At 34.7% G+C, this 21,658-nt stretch overlaps 1 protein-coding gene across 4 annotated transcripts in view; it reads left to right on the forward strand.

Annotated features, from left to right (window-relative positions):
* LOC142332714 (uncharacterized) overlaps positions 1-21,658 on the forward strand; it is a 406,945-nt gene that overhangs the window by 166,313 nt on the left and 218,974 nt on the right. Inside the window, exon 1 of one of the 4 annotated variants that reach the window (XM_075379300.1) lies at positions 9,663-10,035. The exons of the other annotated variants lie outside the window; for them this stretch is intronic. Coding sequence (XP_075235415.1) covers positions 9,996-10,035 — 40 coding nt within the window. The 5' untranslated portion in view covers positions 9,663-9,995. Of the gene's footprint in view, positions 1-9,662; positions 10,036-21,658 lie in introns of those variants that run through there. 4 annotated transcript variants of the gene reach the window in all.

Genomic DNA, 21,658 nt, shown 5'->3' on the forward strand with positions numbered 1-21,658 from the left:
TTTTTTCTTTAGAAAAATATCTTTTTCAATTTATTTTGTTGTCCTTTTTTACCGCTACTCTTCCGTCTAAATTTTCCTCTCTTTCACTTTGGTTTTTTAAAAAATAAATTCAATTTTTTACAATACTTGTCTCCTTTTTTTCGAGTAAAGTACATTTGAAATAAAGTACATTATAGATTTATTATCTATTCTTCGTTATATAAATTATTTGTATGATATTACTAAAACATTTTATTTTTCTCATTCATCTGAATACCCTTTTTCAATTATTATTTATTAATTTGCTAAAGGGGAAAAAATAATTAATTCTTATAAATAAAAAAAAAAAAAAAAAAAAAAACATTTCCTGTTAGTAAATGATAATAATAAAATAGAAATAAATAAATAGAATAGATAATAATAAAATAGAATAAAAGCAGACAGAAACAAGAAGAAATCTATATTTTCAAAATATCAACAAAAAGAAAACTAAATGAAAAAAGTTTAATTGCAATTTTAAATTATTGTTGTAAGTAAAAAGTTGGTATTTAATAAACTTTTTAAAATGACTGAATTAAAAAAAAAAAAAAAATATTTATACTGACATTTAATACCGAATATTTCATTCAATCAGTCAATTATAGAAATTTTAAATTTTTTATTTTATTTATTTTTTAACCGTATAAACTAAAATGTTATATATAAATCATTTAATTTATTAAATATCTTTTTTTCTTCATTTTCCTAATGCGTACGTTACAATCTGTTCAACTTTCTTTTTTTTTTTTGTCTTCACTCATTTCACTGGTTTGATGCAGCTCTCCAAGATTCCCTATCTAGTGTTCAGTACATCCTACATCCTACATCCCTAACAATTTGTTTTACATATTCCAAACGTGGCCTGCCTACACAATTTTTCCCTTCTACCTGTCCTTCCAATATTAAAGCGACTATTCCAGGATGCCTTAGTATGTGGCCTATAAGTCTGTCTCTTCTTTTAACTATATTTTTCCAAATTCTTCTTTCTTCATCTATTTGCCGCAATACCTCTTCATCATTTGTCACTTTATCCACCCCTCTGATTTTTAACATTCTCCTATACCACCGCATTTCAAAAGCTTCTAATCTTTTCTTCTCAGATACTCCGATCGTCCAAGTTTCACTCCATATAAAGCGACGCTCCAAACATATACTTTCAAAAATCTTTTCCTGACGTTTAAATTAATTTTTGATGTAAACAAATTATATTTCTTACTGAAGGCTCGTTTCGCTTGTGCTATTCGGCATTTTATATCGCTCCTGCTTCGTCCATCTTTAGTAATTCTACTTCCCAAATAACAAAATTGTTCTACCTCCATAATCGTTTCTCCTCCTATTTTCACATTCGGTGGTCCATCTTCGTTATGTCTACTACATTTCATTACTTTCGTTTTGTTCTTGTTTATTTCCACGCGGTAGTTCTTGCGTAGGAGTTCATTCGTGCCGTTCATTGTTTCTTCTAAATCCTTTTTACTGTCGGCTAGAATTACTATATCGTCAGCAAATCGTAGCATCTTTATCTTTTCACCTTGTACTGTTACTCCGAATCTAAATCGTTCTTTAACATCATTAACTGCTAGTTCCATGTAAAGATTAAAAAGTAACGGGGATAGGGAACATACTTGTCGGACTTCCTTTCTTATTACGGCTTTTTTCTTATGTTCTTCAATTATTACTGTTGCTGTTTGGTTCCTCTACATGTTAGCAATTGTTCTTCTATCTCTGTATTTGAACCCTAATTTTTTTTAAATGCTGAACATTTTATTCCAGTCTACGTTATCAAATGCCTTTTCTAGGTCTATAAACGCCAAGTATGTCGGTTTGTTTTTCTTTAATCTTCCTTCTACTATTAATCTGAGGCCTAAAATTGCTTCCCTTGTTCCTATACTTTTCCTGAAACCAAATCGGTCTTCTCGTAACACTTCTTCCACTCTCCTCTCAATTCTTCTGTATAGAATTCTAGTTAAGATTTTTGATGCGTGACTAGTTAAACTAATTGTTCTGTATTCTTCACATTTATCTGCCCCTGCTTTCTTTGGTATCATTACTATAACACTTGTTTTGAAGTCTGACGGAAATTCCCCTTTTTCATAAATATTACACACCGGTTTGTTTAATCTATCAATCGCTTCTTCACCTGCACTTCGCAGTAATTCTACAGGTATTCCGTCTATTCCAGGAGCCTTTCTGCCATTTAAATCTTTTAATGCTCTCTTAAATTCAGATCTCAGTATTGTTTCTCCCATTTCATCCTCCTCAACTTCTGTACAACTAGAGAACAATAAGCAACTCCTATAGCCCAATGACATTAGGATGATATATATGACATGTAAATGAATTGTAGTGCTATACAAACTCAGGCCGACTACTCCTGAGACGTGTAGTTAATTGAACCCCGACCAGAAACGTACATCGGTATCTACGATCTAGTATTCAAATCCGTATAAAAGGAAGTAATTTTTATTAGTATTTGAACCTTCGACTTAGAAAATTTGCTGGTAAACAATTGATTATGACGACCAATTGAACTACTAGACCATCAGCCCGATGGACTGTGACGTATACTTAAAAATGTTTTTCAGAACACCAATATTGTGTTTTGTGAGGAACTCCCGTTCCTCACCGCAATGCGGTTCGAACTCTTATCGAAAAATCGAAGCGGAAGATCATCTACACTAAACCAACAGAAGATGCCTAATATTTCGAATATTATTTCCGAAAATTCTTAGAACTTGATGCGTAAGGTAGCGTACAGCAATATAGCAAAAAAAAACTGAAACTTTTTCCGTTCAAAGTAATGTGTATTCAACAACTGAAACCGGATCAAACCGGATCACGTCAAAAGACTAAATTATTGTCAACGGTTTCAACGTTATATTGACTAAAATTTCGTATGTATCCTTAATTTCACGTTTTTTTTTTTTTTTACACATGAATCATGATTTCATCCTGGAGTATATATTAATTAAAATACACGACTGTGGTCGACAACTAACCTCCATGAATTATAAAAACAATCTTTATACGATGCGAAAATTGGAGTCTGGATAGGTGCGAGTCAGACACGCATTGTGGGTCCAATCTTATATGAAATCATAATTGATACCGACCATTATTGTACTGTTTGAACAATTATCATTTATCTGTTGACCTAGGTGTTTTTTTTTTTTTTGATGAGAAGTTGCTGTTTAGCAACCGCATTAGGAAAGTAGCGGCGGACGCCGTCGAAGATTGTTCGGAAGGATTACTAGTTGTCGGGCCGTCATTTGTACACGGTGTCTTCGAAACTATGGCCTCTTATTCTGCGTCCGTTTGGGCGCATAGATTGGACAGAAATCGAGCATTTATTCGGATTTTAAGGAGTTCCCAGCGCAGAGCATTAATAGTATGCACTGGTGTTTTTAAAACAACCTCCTACGAGGCTACCGTCGTATTGGGAATCGATTTAGTGGTGAAGGTTCATGTGGAAGTTGCAAAGAGACAGGGAGGGCGAGGTATTTGGGATGCGGTTTCGAGCCGGGCTTGTACCGGAGCGGAACGGTGATCACAATGCACCGGTACTAAATTTCGTTCAGTTGCCCACCTCCCGCCTGAGGAGGAGGCTTTACAGCCTCGCGATGGATGCATGGCAGCGAGAATGGCTCACCACGACTAAGGGAAGGTCCTCGTATAGATTTATACAGCTTGGGAGGATGGTATGCCTCTACTTCGTTTTTAAGGGCAACGGGTGCCCAGGTGCTCTCCAACCACGCGTACTTGAACCGATATTTGTTTCGGCTCCGCCTGGAAAATAATGAGCCGTGCGTCTGCGGGGAGGTCCAGTCGAACGAACATATGATGTTCGACTGCCCAGCTCTTGGGCAACTTGGGGGGGGGGGGGGCAGAACTCAGGCCACCCTGGAACTTAGAGGTCAAGAGGAAAATTGGTCATTCATAAGCGGCGAGTCAATGTTGCCTGAGCCGCATTGTCGGACCGTGTGAGAGTTCCTTGTTGCCGTTGCTTTGTTCAACCGGCATCAATAGTTTATTTAAGGGAACGACTCCTATCACTGCTATGGGAAGCAACCCGAGAGTTATGGCTGGCCAACAGCCAATTAAAGCGCTCCAAGCGCTTTAATATTGGTGGACAGGTACTTGCTGGCATTCAGCGACCTAGGCGCGGCAGCGAATTGCTGTCTTGACGATATAAATGTAATTTATCGAATGTCATATATATTTTAGTAGTTGACGGGATGCGCCTACCCATTTTAGAATATATTGCGAGTGAGCGGTGCGACACGAAGCAATTGGTGTGTGGCACCATGCTTAGTTCGCTCACGCAATTAGGTTAACTCTAGGAGGTAGTTAGGACACCGGTCGCTAAACTGATTCCAGGCTCAGTAGCCGTTTGTGGCATAGATATTCGGTCTTAGGCTTTAGGGCGACCGATTGGGGTTGTGGCGGGAGAAATGCCATGCAAATCAAATCTGTTAACAGAAATGGATATCTATTACGGTTAGTTCTAGTAAGATGGCGTCACAGCGCACTCGGCTAACAGGCTTTTTTACGAAACGTCTTAGTTTACCGTTCATTTCGACGGGTTTAAGGCCTGCAAGATCGTCCTATCTGATTTCCCCAGATTACTTTCTACGAACGGGGCAGAGTATCTCAACAGATCACGCACAATTGACGAACTAAAAACCGCAATAATGGTATACGTACGAGATATTTTAGTACATCAGTCGATTAAAGTGTTTGAAAACAAATTGAAACGTGTGCAATGTTGGAAAAAGTCATTTTCAACACCTTTTATAAACTATTACGGTTATTGTAGTATCCTTTTCTACAAAATAATGAAATAAAAATACAAAGTAATAATTTTAAAAAATGTTTAATTACGTATAACTAGAGCAAAGCCTTTCTGAATTAAATGTAGAAGCTTAGTTCCCATCGATGTTCTTTCAAATTTTTTTTTTTGTTTAACTTTCGGGACCGTCGTTAGGTATTGCTGCAGAGGATGGGTTGAATGATTTTTAGCGTGTGTGAAAATGTTATGCTTTACCGGGATTCGAATCTGGGACCTCCGGATGAAAGGTCGAGAACCTTACCACTCGCGCTACGTAGGCTGGCGGTGTACTTTGAAATTAACTTCTGTTTGCTTAACTTCTAAATCGGATTAAAATCAAAGTAAAAAATAAAAAATAAAAACAACTGATAGATTAAATTAAGATTATTATTTATTAAATTAATACCCGCTTCTGATCGAACAGTGGCTGAAATGCTTTTTATCGGTTTAAAACACCCGAATCTTAATTAAAATTTGGTTCATAATTAACATTTTATAATACAACCGTAGTCAAACTGTTTTTTTTTAATCAAATAATATTATATGTGGATGAATTGTTAAAAAACCCTGTATTTTCTGCATCCCATTCAACATGTACATAAATAATTTTCATTATTTTCTGAATTGTAATTTAATTTTTGGTTATTTTATATATTTAATATCTTCATATATTTACCTGAAAATTATTTCACGGTTTTGCATTTAAATAATTAAACGTAATTTTTTTTTAATGAGATGTGCGGGGATCGACTGCTCTATGATCTTTTAGTCCGAATGGAAATTTGTAGCGTATAAAAACTGCCGTGCGTGACCGGGATTCGAACCCAGGACCTCCGGGTGAAAGGCTGTGACGTTATCGCTCGCGCCGACAATATGTATTTAAATCGGCCATAATTTTTATTTTACGTTTAATTACGTATTAAGTGATGCTTGTTCTTATTAAGGTTTAAAAAATTGTTTTCCTTAATCTATGCGGGACAATTTCTTTATTTATCCGTAAAGTAGCGTATCTATCTATTCCCGACGTAATCCATATAGTATTATATCACGTAAAAAAAAAAAAAATTAATTATTTTATTCGGATTTCTGGAACGTTTTTACTGATAAGGAGGTAAAATCAAATTCTATTGTCTTAAATAAATGAGTATTCGTACGATATATCGATATCTGTAAAACATTCTCTACTGTCGTACATTACGGGAGCGTTAAATGTTTATCATCCCTTTTCTGTTTATATATTCATTCTTGTGTTCATGAAATGGTTTTGGTATGGGAATATGTAAATAGTCTACAACCCCCTCGTTATCCTTGGAAACGAGTATATGAACAATCAAGGGACTCTTATAACTTCTTGGAAATCCAACCTTTAGCTTTTGTTTTTATCTTTGAAATAACCTGTAAAAGTTTCTCATAAACGGTTGGCTGATGAATGCTCAGATTTTTACCGATAATAATCAGATTTTTAAAGAAATTTTGTAATTTTGGTCATTTATTAGTGCTCTATTTTTTGTTTCGTAATTATTCTTCAACCACACACACACACACACACACACACACACACACACACACACACAGAGAGAGAGAGAGAGAGAGAGAGAGAGAGAGAGAGAGACACACAGACACAGACACACACACACACACACACACACACACACACAGAGAGAGAGAGAGAGCGAGAGAGAGAGAGAGAGAGAGAGGAGAGAGAGAGAGAGTGTGAGAGAGAGAGAGAGAGAGAGAGAGGAGAGAGAGAGAGAGTGTGAGCTAGAATGGGGAGACGCTTCGATTTTAAAAAATAGTTGTTTCAGAATTATTCTTCAAAAAGGGAGAGTGTAATTTAACTTCAGTTTTATCCTTTTATATACATAGAAATAAACTTACAGCTCTTAGTCATTGATTGACTTTATGGCGAACGCGTTCGATTTTTCATAGATTAAAAAATTTGAACTATATGTAACTTAACTCTATGAAATCAAGTATTAACTGAGATAGTCTAGAGTAACCTTATAAAACTTAGTCTATAAATTCATTGTAAGAATTTTTTTTTAAGAAAATCGAATTTAAATTCCATGCTTCGAATAGTGACTGTACTCTCTCGTTGACCGAAAGGCTTAATTTTTTTTACTCTTAACTTTATACATCATATACTGGAAGCGAGCTACAACTAAATTTTTAACCATATTTTTAACTGCTTAAATACAGGGTGTCCCATATAAAACGCAACCCAACCTTATATTGGTAGGTATTGAAATAATAAAAAGGCGTGTGTAAATGTAAATGTAATTTTTATTATTACCATCCATTACCTTACATTTAGAGTAAATGGAAGTGCCCGCCATCTTCTTGAATACAAGCTTCAATTCTTTTTACAGCGTTTCTTGCAACTTTTTTCAAAGTTTGTGGCTGGATATTTAATACAGCTTGTTCAATATCGACTTTCAATCGTTCAAGTGTTCGTGGTTTTTACTGTAGGCTTTTTCTTAGAGGTAACCCAGTAGAAAAAAATCCGCCGCAGTCAAATCTGTAGATCTTGATATGGGCACAAGCCTCGACCGATATCACGATTACCAAAGAATTCCTCGACGAAATCAGAAGTTGAACCCGTGTAGTGCGATGTCGCACCGTCATGTTGTAGCCGGCAGTGTCTGTCTTCCTCTTCCCAAGAGTGCGATGAACCGAAATAAAATATCCCGATATCGTTCTGCTTTAACGGTGCACTCGAAAAAAATTATTTTCTTCCGCGATATCGCGCACCACACGCCCGACTTCTGCGGGTGTAATTGTTTTTCGTGATAAACGTGGGGATTTTCAGCGCTCCAAATTCTATTGTTTTGGCTATTTACGTAGCCATCCTAATGAAACCGTGCTTCATCTGTGAAAAATAACGAATCCGTAACATTAATTCCCTCGCGCAGAAATCGACGGAACCGTCGACAATATTGTACCCGTTTTTCTTTGTCGGGCTCAAGAAGTCGATGAACCGTTTGAATGCGATAAGATCGTAATTGTAATCGTTTGGTCGCCCGATGAACAGTCGATTTAGACAATTTAATTTCAACAGACAAACGTCTGATAGATTTATTTGGCGAGGTGAGTAATCGGTCTTTGATTTCAGCGACTGTATCTGTATTCAACACCGACGCAGATCTTTTGTGTTCCTTGTTATTAACAGAACCGGTCTGTCTAAATTTTGTGACTAACCTTAATACTGATGTTTTGTTAGGAGCCGGTTTATCTGGGTACCTATGGCGAAACAAATCTTGCACTGCAACCAATGATTTCGTACTGATGTACGACTCGACAATGAAAACACGTCCGTCTAGCGAAAACGCCATCTTGTCTCTAGCAATACGCTGAGCGTTATGATTGCATTGTTGTTACTATCGGTAGTGTTTTACTGCGTCGCCGCGATGTTCAGATGTTGGACGAGTCCATTTCAGTAACGAGTATGGGAGTAATCTTGAGTTTTGAAATTTCATGGATGAGTGATTGATGGGTTGCGTTTTATATGGGACACTCTGTATATAAAAATAAAATCCTGCGTTTCGTAATTCATTGCCTCATTACGCTGCTCTGGTATTTGCGCTTGACAGTCTAGTACTTAAGAGAAAAATTAAGTGGAATTTTATAGCCGATCTCCGTGTTATAGCGTATCAGCCTTTTGTCCGTAGGCCCCGGCTTCGAATCCTGGTCAGTCATTTTTCATACGGTACAAATTTCAATTCTTATGGGGAATAATGACCAAAACGGGTGATGCCCCTCATCTCAAAAATATATATATATATAAATCTATTTATATATATAAAAATCAATGTTTGTTTGTCTGTTCCAACTTAACTCGTCGAGATCTACCGGACATATTTGTTTAAAATTTTGCACACCTACACTTTGAAACCGTGCGGTGAACATAGGCTAATTTTTTTGGATCTCCGACATAACGAAATTTTACAATGAAATTTAAAACGCTTTATTTCTTCCTTAAAGCTTATTTAATTTTCAAAATGACTTTGATTTTCAAGAAAAATTTAATTTTTAGTTAACATTTTTTTTTTTAATTTTTTTTTTTTGTAATTTTTAGAAATCTCCATCAAAAGTATCCGTGTAACACTGAAAAATTTAGAATTCGTAGTCTCTGATCCATCAATTTTTCAAATTAAGTGAATGGTATATATTTTCGTATTCCTCATACTTCAAAACGTAAAGAAAATTAATTTTCACCCCCCACTTCCATCATGCGAATAAAATTAATACAGTAAATTTCTTGGAAAAATTGGAAAAAAAGGGTCTTTTGTTCCTACCGGTTTTTTAAGGTTTGAAGATCAAACATCATTAGAATGTATTTGGCTAGACTACGAGAACAAATTATTTATCTCATATTTGACCCGTATTTGGATATCATCTTATAAAATTCATAAAAATCGGCGGTCCAGTCCACCGATGTGATATCCGGGAAGATATCAAACAAAGCGATAACTGATGAAATAAAGGAATCAAATTAAGATTTACACTCCGACCGTGAATGAAATTACCGAAGATATTAATGAGATAGAATCATCTAATTAATACAAATATCTGGGTGTCTTTGAGTCTAAAGATTATATAAAAAGGGGTTTCCCCCGCAGCCTTTGTGGTGGTTTGAATGTGACCTAACACTATCAAAACATATCTTAGTTACTTAAGGAGCAATTGTTAAATAATGTAAAAAAAAAACCTACCAACACTTCCAATAAAATTATATATGTATATATATTTCATGTATTATAATTGTGCTATTTTTTTAATTTTTTTTTTATATATATTAAGTGTTGTTGAATGCAGTAAAATTAAAATTTATTTGTGAACCTAGTGAGTATGTGTAATTAAAATTAAAAAAAAAAAAAAAAAAAAACATTGAAGACATATTTTCCTCTACGTACAACAATCTAGAATTATATTTGTGTTTTTTGTTTTATTCATCATAAATATTCTTTGTTAATAAATGTGTTTTACGGATTTATGGTACGTTAAGTGATGTCACTAATTATTTACCTCATTGAAAATCAACATATGCTTATAAATAATTATAAATTTGTAATAATAATAAAATTGTTTACAAATTATAAATATATTCTAAAATTGTGTTCAACATCACTTTTATCATCATCATTGACATCAGATGACAGGATTATTCAGCTCAATTAAAACCCTTGTACATGGTAAGATAATTATTTTTTATATTAAATTAGTTTTTGATTTTTGAAATAAAATTTAGTTTTAATGTAGTTCTGTATTGTAAAATCTTTAGATTAAAATATTTTAATATATAATAGTAGAATTTAGCTTATACTTTCCATTTCGATATCAAATTTCCGATTTCTACTATCTGTGAAAATCACGCAATCACATATATAATACAAAATTGAATATATTTGAAAATTTAACGTTACAACAATAAAAATACATTAATTTTATATCGGAATGTTCCAAAAATTTTATGTGGATAGGGAATTTTTTTACAGCTCATTCTAGAGGCTAAAAATAAGAAAAATGTTTATATAAACATAGGTCCGAAAACGCTTCTTTAGCGAGTTACACAGGGTGAAAAATTTCGCCCGAGTTTCAGTTCCTCCGGGTAAATTAAGGCTTTCTGAAATTCTGGGAAGGTCAATTAAGGGGCAAATTTAATTGTTTCTTATGGTTTTTGAGCTGGGAAATTGAAAAATTAGGTCCCAGACCTGTATCTCTCTTAGTTTCTAAGATATCCCAAGTAAAACGCCAAAAATAGGTTCAAAAAACTCATTTTTTTACGTTTGACGTACAATAACTTTGTTAAATTGGCAATAAATGATACGTCTTTTTAAACGTAAATTGTAGAGAATTTAATTATAAGAAGATTGATGTAAATAATGTCAACAGAAAAGAAATAAAATTTTAAACATATCGACTCTTATTAACAACAAAACCGACGAAAACTTAGAAGAAAATGTTACAAAAAAAAGAAAACAGATGTGTCTAGTAGGTACAATAATTTTAAACCTACGGAAAACAAGGTGGCAATACTGATTTTTTTCATTACAATTTTTAATAATCTTTGTGAAAATGGTACATTTCCCATTGCTCATATTTCATCTGAAAGACAAGCAAATCATGCTGATGAAGGTGAAAACATTTTGCAATTGGTTCAACGTATTCGGGCATCGAGCACACCATTAATTGCGACACGGCTTGATATTTCACATAGAGTATGGAGGACATTAAATAATAATGGATTTCATCCTTTTCATAATCAAAAAGTGCAACATCTCCAGCCTGGTGACTACGCCAGCCGGCTGCGGTTTTGTCAATGGGTTAATAGGAATCAACATTTAATTCCGTTTATACTATTTTCGGATGAAGCTACTTTCACTCGTAACGGAATAAACAACAAACGGAATGCGCATCGGTGGTCTGAAGAAAACCCACGTGCTGCAGTGGGAAAAAATTTCCAGCGACGATTTTCTGTGAATGTTTGGTGCGGTATTAATTGGTATGACCAATTAATTGGTCCTTTCATACAACATCGTGTCACAGGGAGAAATTATCTGGAATTTTTACGTAATGAATTTATTATATTGCTGGAAAATATCCCCTTAGCAAAACGAATTGAAATGTATTACCAACTTGATGGAGCTCCTACACATTGCACTAATGAAGTAAGGCAATGACTTGATGAAAAGTTTGCTGGTAAATGGATTGGACGTGGAGGGCCGGTTAATTGGCCACCGAGATCCCCAGACCTCGCTCCGTTGGATTATTGTTTGTGGAGATGATTGAAAAACGAGGTTTGCAAGCAAAAAGTAGACACACGTACATGTACCGATTGCTCGCATTCTCAACGCTGCAGCTATAGTCAAGGAACGCAAAGATACTGTTAGACTGGCAACACATAATCTAGTACAACGTGTTGAAAAGTGCATTGAACACAACGGTGGCATTTTTGAAAGTTATTAAACCACATGAAATACTACTTGTAAGCAACATTTTATCATTATCATAAAAAAACAGTAAGTATTCTTTCTTCCTCCTGTTATTTTCTACTGTACATTACGAAAAAGTTTTTCAATTTGTTAAAAATTAAACTGTTTTGTTATTAATATAAGACGACATGTTTAAAATTTTATTTGCTTTATGTTGACATTATTTACATCAATCTTCTTATAATTAAATTCTCTACAATTTATGTTTAAAAAATGTATGATTTATTGCCTATTTACAACGTTATTGTACGTCAAACGTAAAAAAATGTGTTTCTCGACCCTATTTTTGGCGTTTTACATGGGATATGTTATAAATTAAGAGAGATACAGTCATGGGACCTATTTTTTTCGATTTCCCAACTCAAAATTCATAAGAAACAATTGAATTTGCAGCTTAATTGACCTTCCCAGAATATCAAAAACCTTAATTTACCCGGAGGAACTGAAACTCGGGGGAAATCTTTCACCCTGTATAACTCGCTAACGAAGCGTTTTCGGACCTGTGTTTATGTGAACTTTTTTTCTTATTTTTAGCCTCTAGAATAAGTTGTCAAAGTATTGCCTTATCCTCCTGAATCACCCCTGTATTTATATAAATTTCTGCAGATTCGTTTGAAAAGTTACGTCTCGCATACAGACGATGAGTAGTATGAAAACCCGAAGTTCAATAGTCATGTTGACCTTTGACCCTTTGAGTCCAAGTTGAGGCAGAACCTCAGGGTATATTTTCTAAGATTACCCCCGGTTTGTAGTTAAATTTACACGCTGAAAGAGTGGATTTACTGAAAAATATATAACAAAACACCGGTTTGAGATGCGCTCAAAATTACAACAAAGAAATTGACTATTGAATCTGTGTTTTTTCACGGGTTTATTCGAATACAATAAAGAAAGGTTGCTTTCAATGATGAATGTGTGTTCACGTTAAATTTCCATGTTGAAACATTTGATTTAGTGAAAAATTCGTCGTAAAACATATGCTTCAGATACTCCATTAGGTTCTACCTAATGTTTTGTATTATATAGACTGCTGATGACATTATGGGGAATCCGACTCAATATAATATACTATTGTATAAAAGTTATGTAGATGACATTATAATAATGAAAATGTTCAGAATGAATCAAATATAATATTAAATGAATTTAATAAAATTGATAAATACATTAGATTTACATGGAAAAAGAAAATAATTGTTTAAACTTTGTGGCTATAAAAATACATAATACTAAAATAGATAATAAAATAAAATTAGAAATATATGGTAAAGACACATTAAATAATACAATAATTAATTACCATTCGTTTCTTCCTTTCTACCAAAGTATGGCTTTTTTTAATTCATTATTATATAGAGCCATAAAATACCTCAATCTTGATAAAACTTCCTTAAATAAAGGAATAGAAATAATTAAAACCATTGCTGTTGCTAACGGTTATAATGTCGGGACTATAAATAAATTATATAATAAAATAAATTACAATACAAAATTATTACCTGATAAAAAGAATAAAATATATATAAAAAAATGAATATACACATTTTAGACATAAAATTGAAAAAAAAAATATATTAAAAAATGCCTTAACACCTGCATACGTTACTAAAAACAAATTAATTAAATATGTTAATAATCATTTTAATAAAAATCACATGATAATGATTGCAAATTTGATAAACAGGGAGTATACAGCCTTGTTTGGGATTATTGCGACTTTATATATGTAGGTATGACTAATCGAAAATTTTCCACATGTGATAAGGAGCATATAAATAGCATTAAAAATAATAAACCAGAAAATACTGTCTACCAAAAATACAGTAGAATACGGTTCATACATACGAGAGTAAGTCAATTATTATCCGCAATGTAGTTATAAATTTTATTGCAATAGAAATAGGAAAATTATATGTACATAATTTTTCAACATAGTCCCCTTGCATTTCAACGCACTTGGTCCATCGTTGCACAAGCTTCCTGATGCCCTCATAAAAGAAGATTTTCGGTTGAGCTGCGAGCCAGGAATGCACCGCTTCTTTCACAGTTTCGTCCGAGGTAAATCGACGGCCCACCTTAACGCCTCTTTGAGTGGACCCAAACAAGTGGTAGTCAGAAGGGGCAAGATCAGGACTATACGGAGGACGAGCCAATACTTCAAAGTCGAGTTTCTGGAGCGTTTCAGCAGTGCGGGCAGTAGTATGTGAACGGGCATTGTCGTGCAACAATACCTTTCGACAGCAGTCTTCTGCGTTTGATTCGAATTGCAGGCTTCAGCTTGGCAGCATCTCACTGTAACGCGCACTGTTTATTGTCGTGCCCCTTTCCTCATAATATTCTAGTACTGGGCCTTGTGAATCCGAAAAAACCGTAAGAATCAGTTTTCCTGCGGACGGTTGGGTCTTGAACTTTTTTTTGCAGGGCGAATTTGGATGTTTCCAATTCCGTACTCTGCCGTTTACTCTCCGGTTCGTAACGGTGGATCCGTGTTTCGTTACCGGTGATGATTCCGTCTAAAAAGATGACTCGTTCGTTGCCGTAGCGATCCAAATGTTTTTGGCAGATGTCCAAGCGCCTTTGTTTATGGGACTGTGCGAGTTGTTTTTGGGACCCGTCTTGCACAGACTTTATGAAACCAAATCTGTTGTGGATGATTTCGTAGGCAGAACCGTGACTAATTTGAAGTGCCACTTCATCAATAGTTACTCGTCTGTCTAAGAAAAACGTGTCACGTGCACGCTCAATGTTTTCCTCGTTTGTGGCGGTAAACGGTCGTCCGGCTCCTTCGTCGTGCGTAACACTTGTGCGATCGTTTTTGAATTTTTCAATCCATTCGTAGACACTCCGTTTCGGCAACACACTGTAAGGAAAGTCTTCGATGAATTTCGGTCCCTGATAGACTTTCCGACCACAAAAAACGGATCGCTGAACGTTGTCCTTTTTTGGTGTAAACAGAAAGCGGAGCAGCCATGGTTAACGGCGGGACAGCGATTATGGAACTAACCTAGCAGCATCAAACCTGCACAGATATAACAACAATTAAACCACGCATGCGTCATCTACCCAACACGACAGTACTACCAACATAAACAAAATATAACTAAATTGCGGATAATAATTGACTTACTCTCGTACAATTATAATAATTTTATGAAAATCTTAGATATTTATAATATTTCTAATTTTAAAAAATATTATATATATTGTAATAATAAAAATTTAATTAATGAAAAAAAATTTTTAAAAACGATATGTTATTTAAAAATATAAATATAAAGAATTAATAATCTAATGTAATAATTATATCTTTGTTAAAACGGTTCCGTTTGATGAAAAAAGCCGTGGTCGAGATTCAGGGTTTGAGTTCGGTTAAAGAATTATTTTTCCTTTGAAAATATTTTTGACGTAATAGTAAAAATAAACTTAAACTTGTCATATTTGATGCTGTTTGTTTACTATTTTGTAAAAAAAAAAGAAGTATTCATATAACTTATATTTTACATCGTAGTAGTAGGTAATGTATAATTTTCATCAATCTGTGGATGTATATTACAGTTTCATTCGTGTTGTCGAATATGTAACAAATATTTATTATCATTCATCGTTTAATATGTGCTATTTTATTGTATTTAAACTGTATGCAACAACGTAGGCTAAACATACGTATCATCGCAGGGTATCTTACGATCAGCGCCGAGGCGGCATCGGTTATAGCTGGAGTACCGCCCGTTGACTTACAAGCGAAAATGAGAGCTTCAATAGTGAATGGAGGGGACAGAAAGGAGGCAATTGACGGCCTCTACACGGCTTGGCGTGACAGATGGCGAGATTCGGACAAAGGAAGGAGGACCTATGGGCTCATACGAGACGTCAGGAGCCGGGTGGAGCGAAAGCATAGTAACACAGGCTACGAATTCACCCAGTTCCTGTCCGGACATGGATGTTTTTGGAACTATTTGTACACGACGGGCAGATGCCTTACAAGTCGCTGTCACGATTGCGGCGGACTGGATACAGCACAGCATGTGGATTTTTTTGCCCTAGATGGCGCAACAAACTGTGAAGTGGTTTTTCAAACATTTTCCGTGGATTATGCGAAGCCCAATAACGGTAATTTTGTTTATTCATAAATCCTGACGGATGAAAATGCGCCGCCTCGTCCCTTAAAAGAATAACGGCATCCTGGTGGACATTTTCGAGGATGACCTCGCAAGTTAGCTTTTTTTGAGACGCCCGATCATTTGCAGTAAGTTGCTGCACTAACATCGTCTTATACGGATGGAATTTCAGGTCGGCATAAAGAATTCGTCGTACACTTCGATCAGAAACGGCTAGCGCTGCAACATGTCTCGCTGCTGACGTCGTGGAGACAGCGTAACAGCTAACCTTACAGCGTTAATGTTTTCAGGCGTTCTCACAGTCCGTTTTCGTCCTGTCGGTTTCATTTTTAAAGCAGACGATGTGTTCCTAAAATTCTTCACCCGCAACAATATCGTATTCCTACTAGGAACAGACGCGTGCCGATTTAAATTGAAATGTTTGCGAAATAAACGCTGAATTACAATAACAGAGTCATTATTTTTAAAATAGGCTTCAAACACAAACGCTCGTTGTTCACCCGACCACGACATACTGGCTACTGAAATAGCATGAATAGACCTTCTTCTTCTTTTTCCTGTTTAGCCTCCGGTAACTACCGTTTAGATAATACTTCAGAGGATGAATGAGGATAAAATGTATGAGTGTAAATGAAGTGTAGTCTTGTACATTCTCAGTTCGTCCGATCCTGAGATGTGTGGTTAATTGAAAACCCGACCACCAAAGAACACCGGTATCCACGATCTAGCATTCAAATCCGTGTAAAAAAAACTGGCTTTACTAGGACTTGAACGCTGGAACTCTCGGCTTCCAAATCAGCTGATTTGGGAAGACGCGTTCACCACTAGACCAACCCGGTGGGTTGGCATGAATAGACCTGTCGATGTACAACACTCCCGCCTTTTCATTGACAGTGGTGCCAACTTAATAATTACTACAAAATCGTCAGATTTATATGCCGGACCCTATTTGAATGTATATATATATATATTTAATGATATTTACACAATTAGATTCGAATGAAATTAATCAGTCCAACAATTTTTGTATTCGTATATTGGGTTATTGATGTTCCATATTTAGATAATGAATTAAATGTAGATATATAACATTATCACATAATTGCATAGCGATTGAAAAAAAGTAAAATAAGATCTAGTAGAAATAAAAAAAAAGTTTGATTTTTTCCGCATTAATTTTATTAAAAAAGTATTGTTAAACAGGCTCTTTTTTGCTTACTTGGTCCGAGTACTTAGAACCGACATGAAAACTCATCTAATATAAATAAGTTGAACAATTGTAATTATCATTTGGTATAGCTGTTAACATTCATTACACGTAAAAGATAACATGCCGCTTATGTAATACAATTTTCACTCTACGTATCGTGTAGCTAGTGTAGCGGAACGGATTAAGGCGACAAGTAACCGCATCTCGTATTCAGCTGGAAAGTCATCTAGGTTTTTTTCATTCTTTGTTGTATGTGAAATGCAGATAAATAATAATTTCTTATAAACATATTTATATGTTTATTATTTTGAAATTATTTTTATTACGATACCATGCTTTAAATTGTTTCTCACCATTTTGACATAATTTTTTAGCGTTAAAAAACCTGCTGTATTGTTAATTAGCTTAAAATCTGTGAAAATACTATATGAATACATCGATTAATATGGTACTGCGCATGCGTAGAAAAACTAATTTACATTATGTAGAGATTAAACATCAATGCTATTGTAATATCTATCTAAACCAGTATATAAAAAAACCAACTAATTATGAATAACTGACAGCTGCTATAGGGAATTCCCCGACGTCATAGACAGTCTAAGGTATGTTAATACTATCAAATACATTTATAACAAACTATGAATTGTAATGTAGAAACTGTTTGATCGATAAATTTATTGTATTTTTCGACTTTATTGTAGTCTCGCAAGTCCGAAGGGACATATACAATAAAATAATCATTGAAAAATTATGTTAAAAAAAGTAATGAAAGTAATGATGACCGATTGATGTAGAACATCATCATATTATTACTTAAATGTATAACATCAAGGAGTAGATTTATTGAAAAATTCGTAGTGTAAAGTGGGTTTGAGGGGAATGACATATGCGAATTTTTCTCGCGCTAGTATCTCGAGAACGGTGGCCGCTGCACTGCATGGGACTAGTAGGACCTACTGTTCCGGGTTTTATTTTAATTTATATAGACCTTTCAAAATCGCGTTAAAAATGGTCTAGGACCCACCGTTTTTGAGATACGCCCTTTTTTTTATTTAATGAAAGATGTGTTTGAGAAATCCCGTTTCTTATGTATAATATAAATAAAATAACAAAAGCTGTCAATTATTAGCTATCACAACTATAAAAAATTTGAAATACACAGTACCTGCTTTTGCTGAAAGTAATGATGATTGATGGAGAACATAATTATAAATTTACAGCGTTAACTGAGTAGTTATTAGATTATAAAAACCAACAATGATTTTGAAGTTTGAACCGTAAATAATGATCAGTTATATAACATACTTTTTTTTTTTGTCTTCAGTCATTTGACTGGTTTGATGCAGCTCTCCAACATTCCCTATCTAGTGCTAGTCGTTTCATTTCAGTATACCCTCTACATCCTACATCCCCAACAATTTGTTTTACATACTCCAAACGTGGCCTGCCTACACAATTTTTCCCTTGTACCTGTCCTTCCAATATTAAAGCGACTATTCCAGGATGCCTTAGTATGTGGCCTATAAGTCTGTCTCTTCTTTTAACTGTATTTTTCCAAATGCTTCTTTCTTCATCTATTTGCCGCAATACCTCTTCATTTGTCACTTTATCCACCCATCTGATTTTTAACATTCTCCTTTAGCACCGCATTTCAAAAGCTTCTAATCTTTTCTTCTCAGATACTCCGATTGTCCAAGTTTCACTTCCATATAAAGCGACACTCCAAACATACACTTTCAAAAATCTTTTCCTGACATTTAAATTAATTTTTGATGTAAACAAATTATATTTCTTACTGAAGGCTCGTTTAGCTTGTGCTATTCGGCATTTTATATCGCTCCTGCTTCGTCCATCTTTAGTAATTTTACTTCCCAAATAACAAAATTCTTCTACCTCCATAATCTTTTCTCCTCCTATTTTCACATTCGGTGGTCCATCATTTTTATTTCTACTACATTTCATTACTTTTGTTTTGTTCTTGTTTATTTTCATGCGATAGTTCTTGCGTAGGACTTCATCTATGCCGTTCATTGTTTCTTCTAAATCCTTTTTACTCTCGGCTAGAATTACTGTATCATCAGCAAATCGTAGCATCTTTATCTTTTCACCTTGTACTGTTACTCCGAATCTAAATTGTTCTTTAACATCATTAACTGCTAGTTCCATGTAAAGATTAAAAAGTAACGGAGATAGGGAACATCCTTGTCGGACTCCCTTTCTTATTAGGGCTTCTTTCTTATGTTCTTCAATTGTTATTGTTGCTGTTTGGTTCCTGTACATGTTAGCAATTGTTCTTCTATCTCTGTATTTGAACCCTAATTTTTTTAAAATGCTGAACATTTTATTCTAGTCTACGTTATCGAAAGCCTTTTCTAGGTCTATAAACGCCAAGTATGTCGGTTTGTTTTTCTTTAATCTTCCTTCTACTATTAATCTGAGGCCTAAAATTGCTTCCCTTGTCCCTATACTTTTCCTGAAACCAAATTGGTCTTCTCCTAACACTTCTTCCACTCTCCTCTCAATTCTTCTGTATAAAATTCTAGTTAAGATTTTTGATGCGTGACTAGTTAAACTAATTGTTCTGTATTCTTCACATTTATCTGCCCCTGCTTTCTTTGGTATCATAACTATAACACTTTTTTTGAAGTCTGATGGAAATTCCCCATTTTCATAAATATTACACACCAGTTTGTATAATCTATCAATCGCTTCCTCACCTGCACTGCGCAGTAATTCTACAGGTATTCCGTCTATTCCAGGAGCCTTTCTGCCATTTAAATCTTTTAATGCTCTCTTAAATTCAGATCTCAGTATTGTTTCTCCCATTTCATCCTCCTCAACTTCCTCTTCTTCCTTTATAACACCATTTTCTAATTCATTTCCTCCGTATAACTCTTCAATATATTCCACCCATCTATCGACTTTACCTTTCGATATAACATACATATCGCTGAAAGTAATGATGATCTACGTCATCATCATAAATTAATCATGGTGTTTGCAGTTAAAACATATGTTTTACTATGAATTTTTCAGTAAATCAACTGTTTCAATATCTAAATTTAAGGTGATCACATATTCATCATTAAAAGTAGTCGTTCTTTATTGTATTTGAATAAAACTGTAAAAACAGACCCTGAGATTCAATATCCAATTTCTTTGCTGGATTTTTTGGACGCATCTCAAACCCGTGTTTTGCTATATATTTTGCAGTAAATCCTCTCTTTCAGCGTATAAATTTAACTATAAACAGGGGGGGGGTAATGTTGGTAAACATACGCTGAGGTTCTACCTCAACTTGGACTCAGGGGGTCAAAGGTTAACATGACGATTAAACCTCAGGTTTTTATACTACGATGTGATTATATTTGTCAATTATGATCCTTCAAATGTGTTAGTGAAAATTTCAAAGGAATTCGTTTAGTTGGTGTTTACTTGTTGCGATCGAGTAAAGCAAAACAACTTTTGGCATTTTCTGAAAAACGGATAAAATTGAAATTATAGCTGTTATATTATACATCCCTCGCGTTATTGCAACAGACTCATCCATCGTTCGTTTATAGCGGCGGAAAATGTACGAAGTGAATACATGTAGTTATGTCGCGTACATCTGCGCTAAACAATTACTTTCTTGTAAATGGTTAAACCGTGATTCCACTTCAAAGTAGAGACTTCCCTTTCTTTTTTTTTTTTTTACAGTAAAATGTAGGCTGCTGATTTTAAATGTTGTCGTACGTTCATTCAATGCGATGAACGCTTGGGACATCCAAAAACCGTTACAACCGATGAAATAATCATTAAATCTACAATTTCGGTTTATTTGATATCCGATCGAAGGTACGCGTCTTTGTTGACGACAAAAACATTTCGATATAAAGTTTCCACTGTGCTTAAAGGACAGCCAAATCACCCGGCCCTTGACTTAGTTCTTGGAAATCCTTATTTTTGAAGGTATGAGGATCATTCCCGTTATACTGCGCCTATGGGTATTCGTGCCCGACGCTTACTGCACCTTATAGATGTTGATGTTGACGCGCCTTATATTTTTTTCAATTTATCCGTGTTCATATCCTCCGTGGAGAATTAACCTTATAAATTTTACGTTTGACTAGCAATATACAATAAAGAATCAATACCACTTATTTTCTTTCGGCAAATGTTTCACCATATTCTCTCCAAGACAAACCCAGACGCAGTAGTATGTATATACGAATGAATTGAAACAAAACGATACAGTTGGATTCGCGTTTATTATTAATGGTCGAACCTAAATGTTTGGTCTACCTGGTATTATGAGTGTCTTTATTGGTGAAATATACGCTATAAATTAGGCTTTGAGTATTATTAACTAAGTTCCGTCACATCCTTATTTGTAGCGACTCGTGTATTATCCAAGCCTTAGAAAAGTTTTGTTCCGGATATCCTACCGTCACCGAAATCTACAATGCAATCACCTAGTTGAATAATCGCAACACACGATTGAGTTTCTGCT

The sequence above is a fragment of the Lycorma delicatula genome, chromosome 12, assembly GCF_047948215.1.
Source record: "Lycorma delicatula isolate Av1 chromosome 12, ASM4794821v1, whole genome shotgun sequence".
Taxonomy (NCBI): Eukaryota; Metazoa; Arthropoda; class Insecta; order Hemiptera; family Fulgoridae; genus Lycorma; species Lycorma delicatula.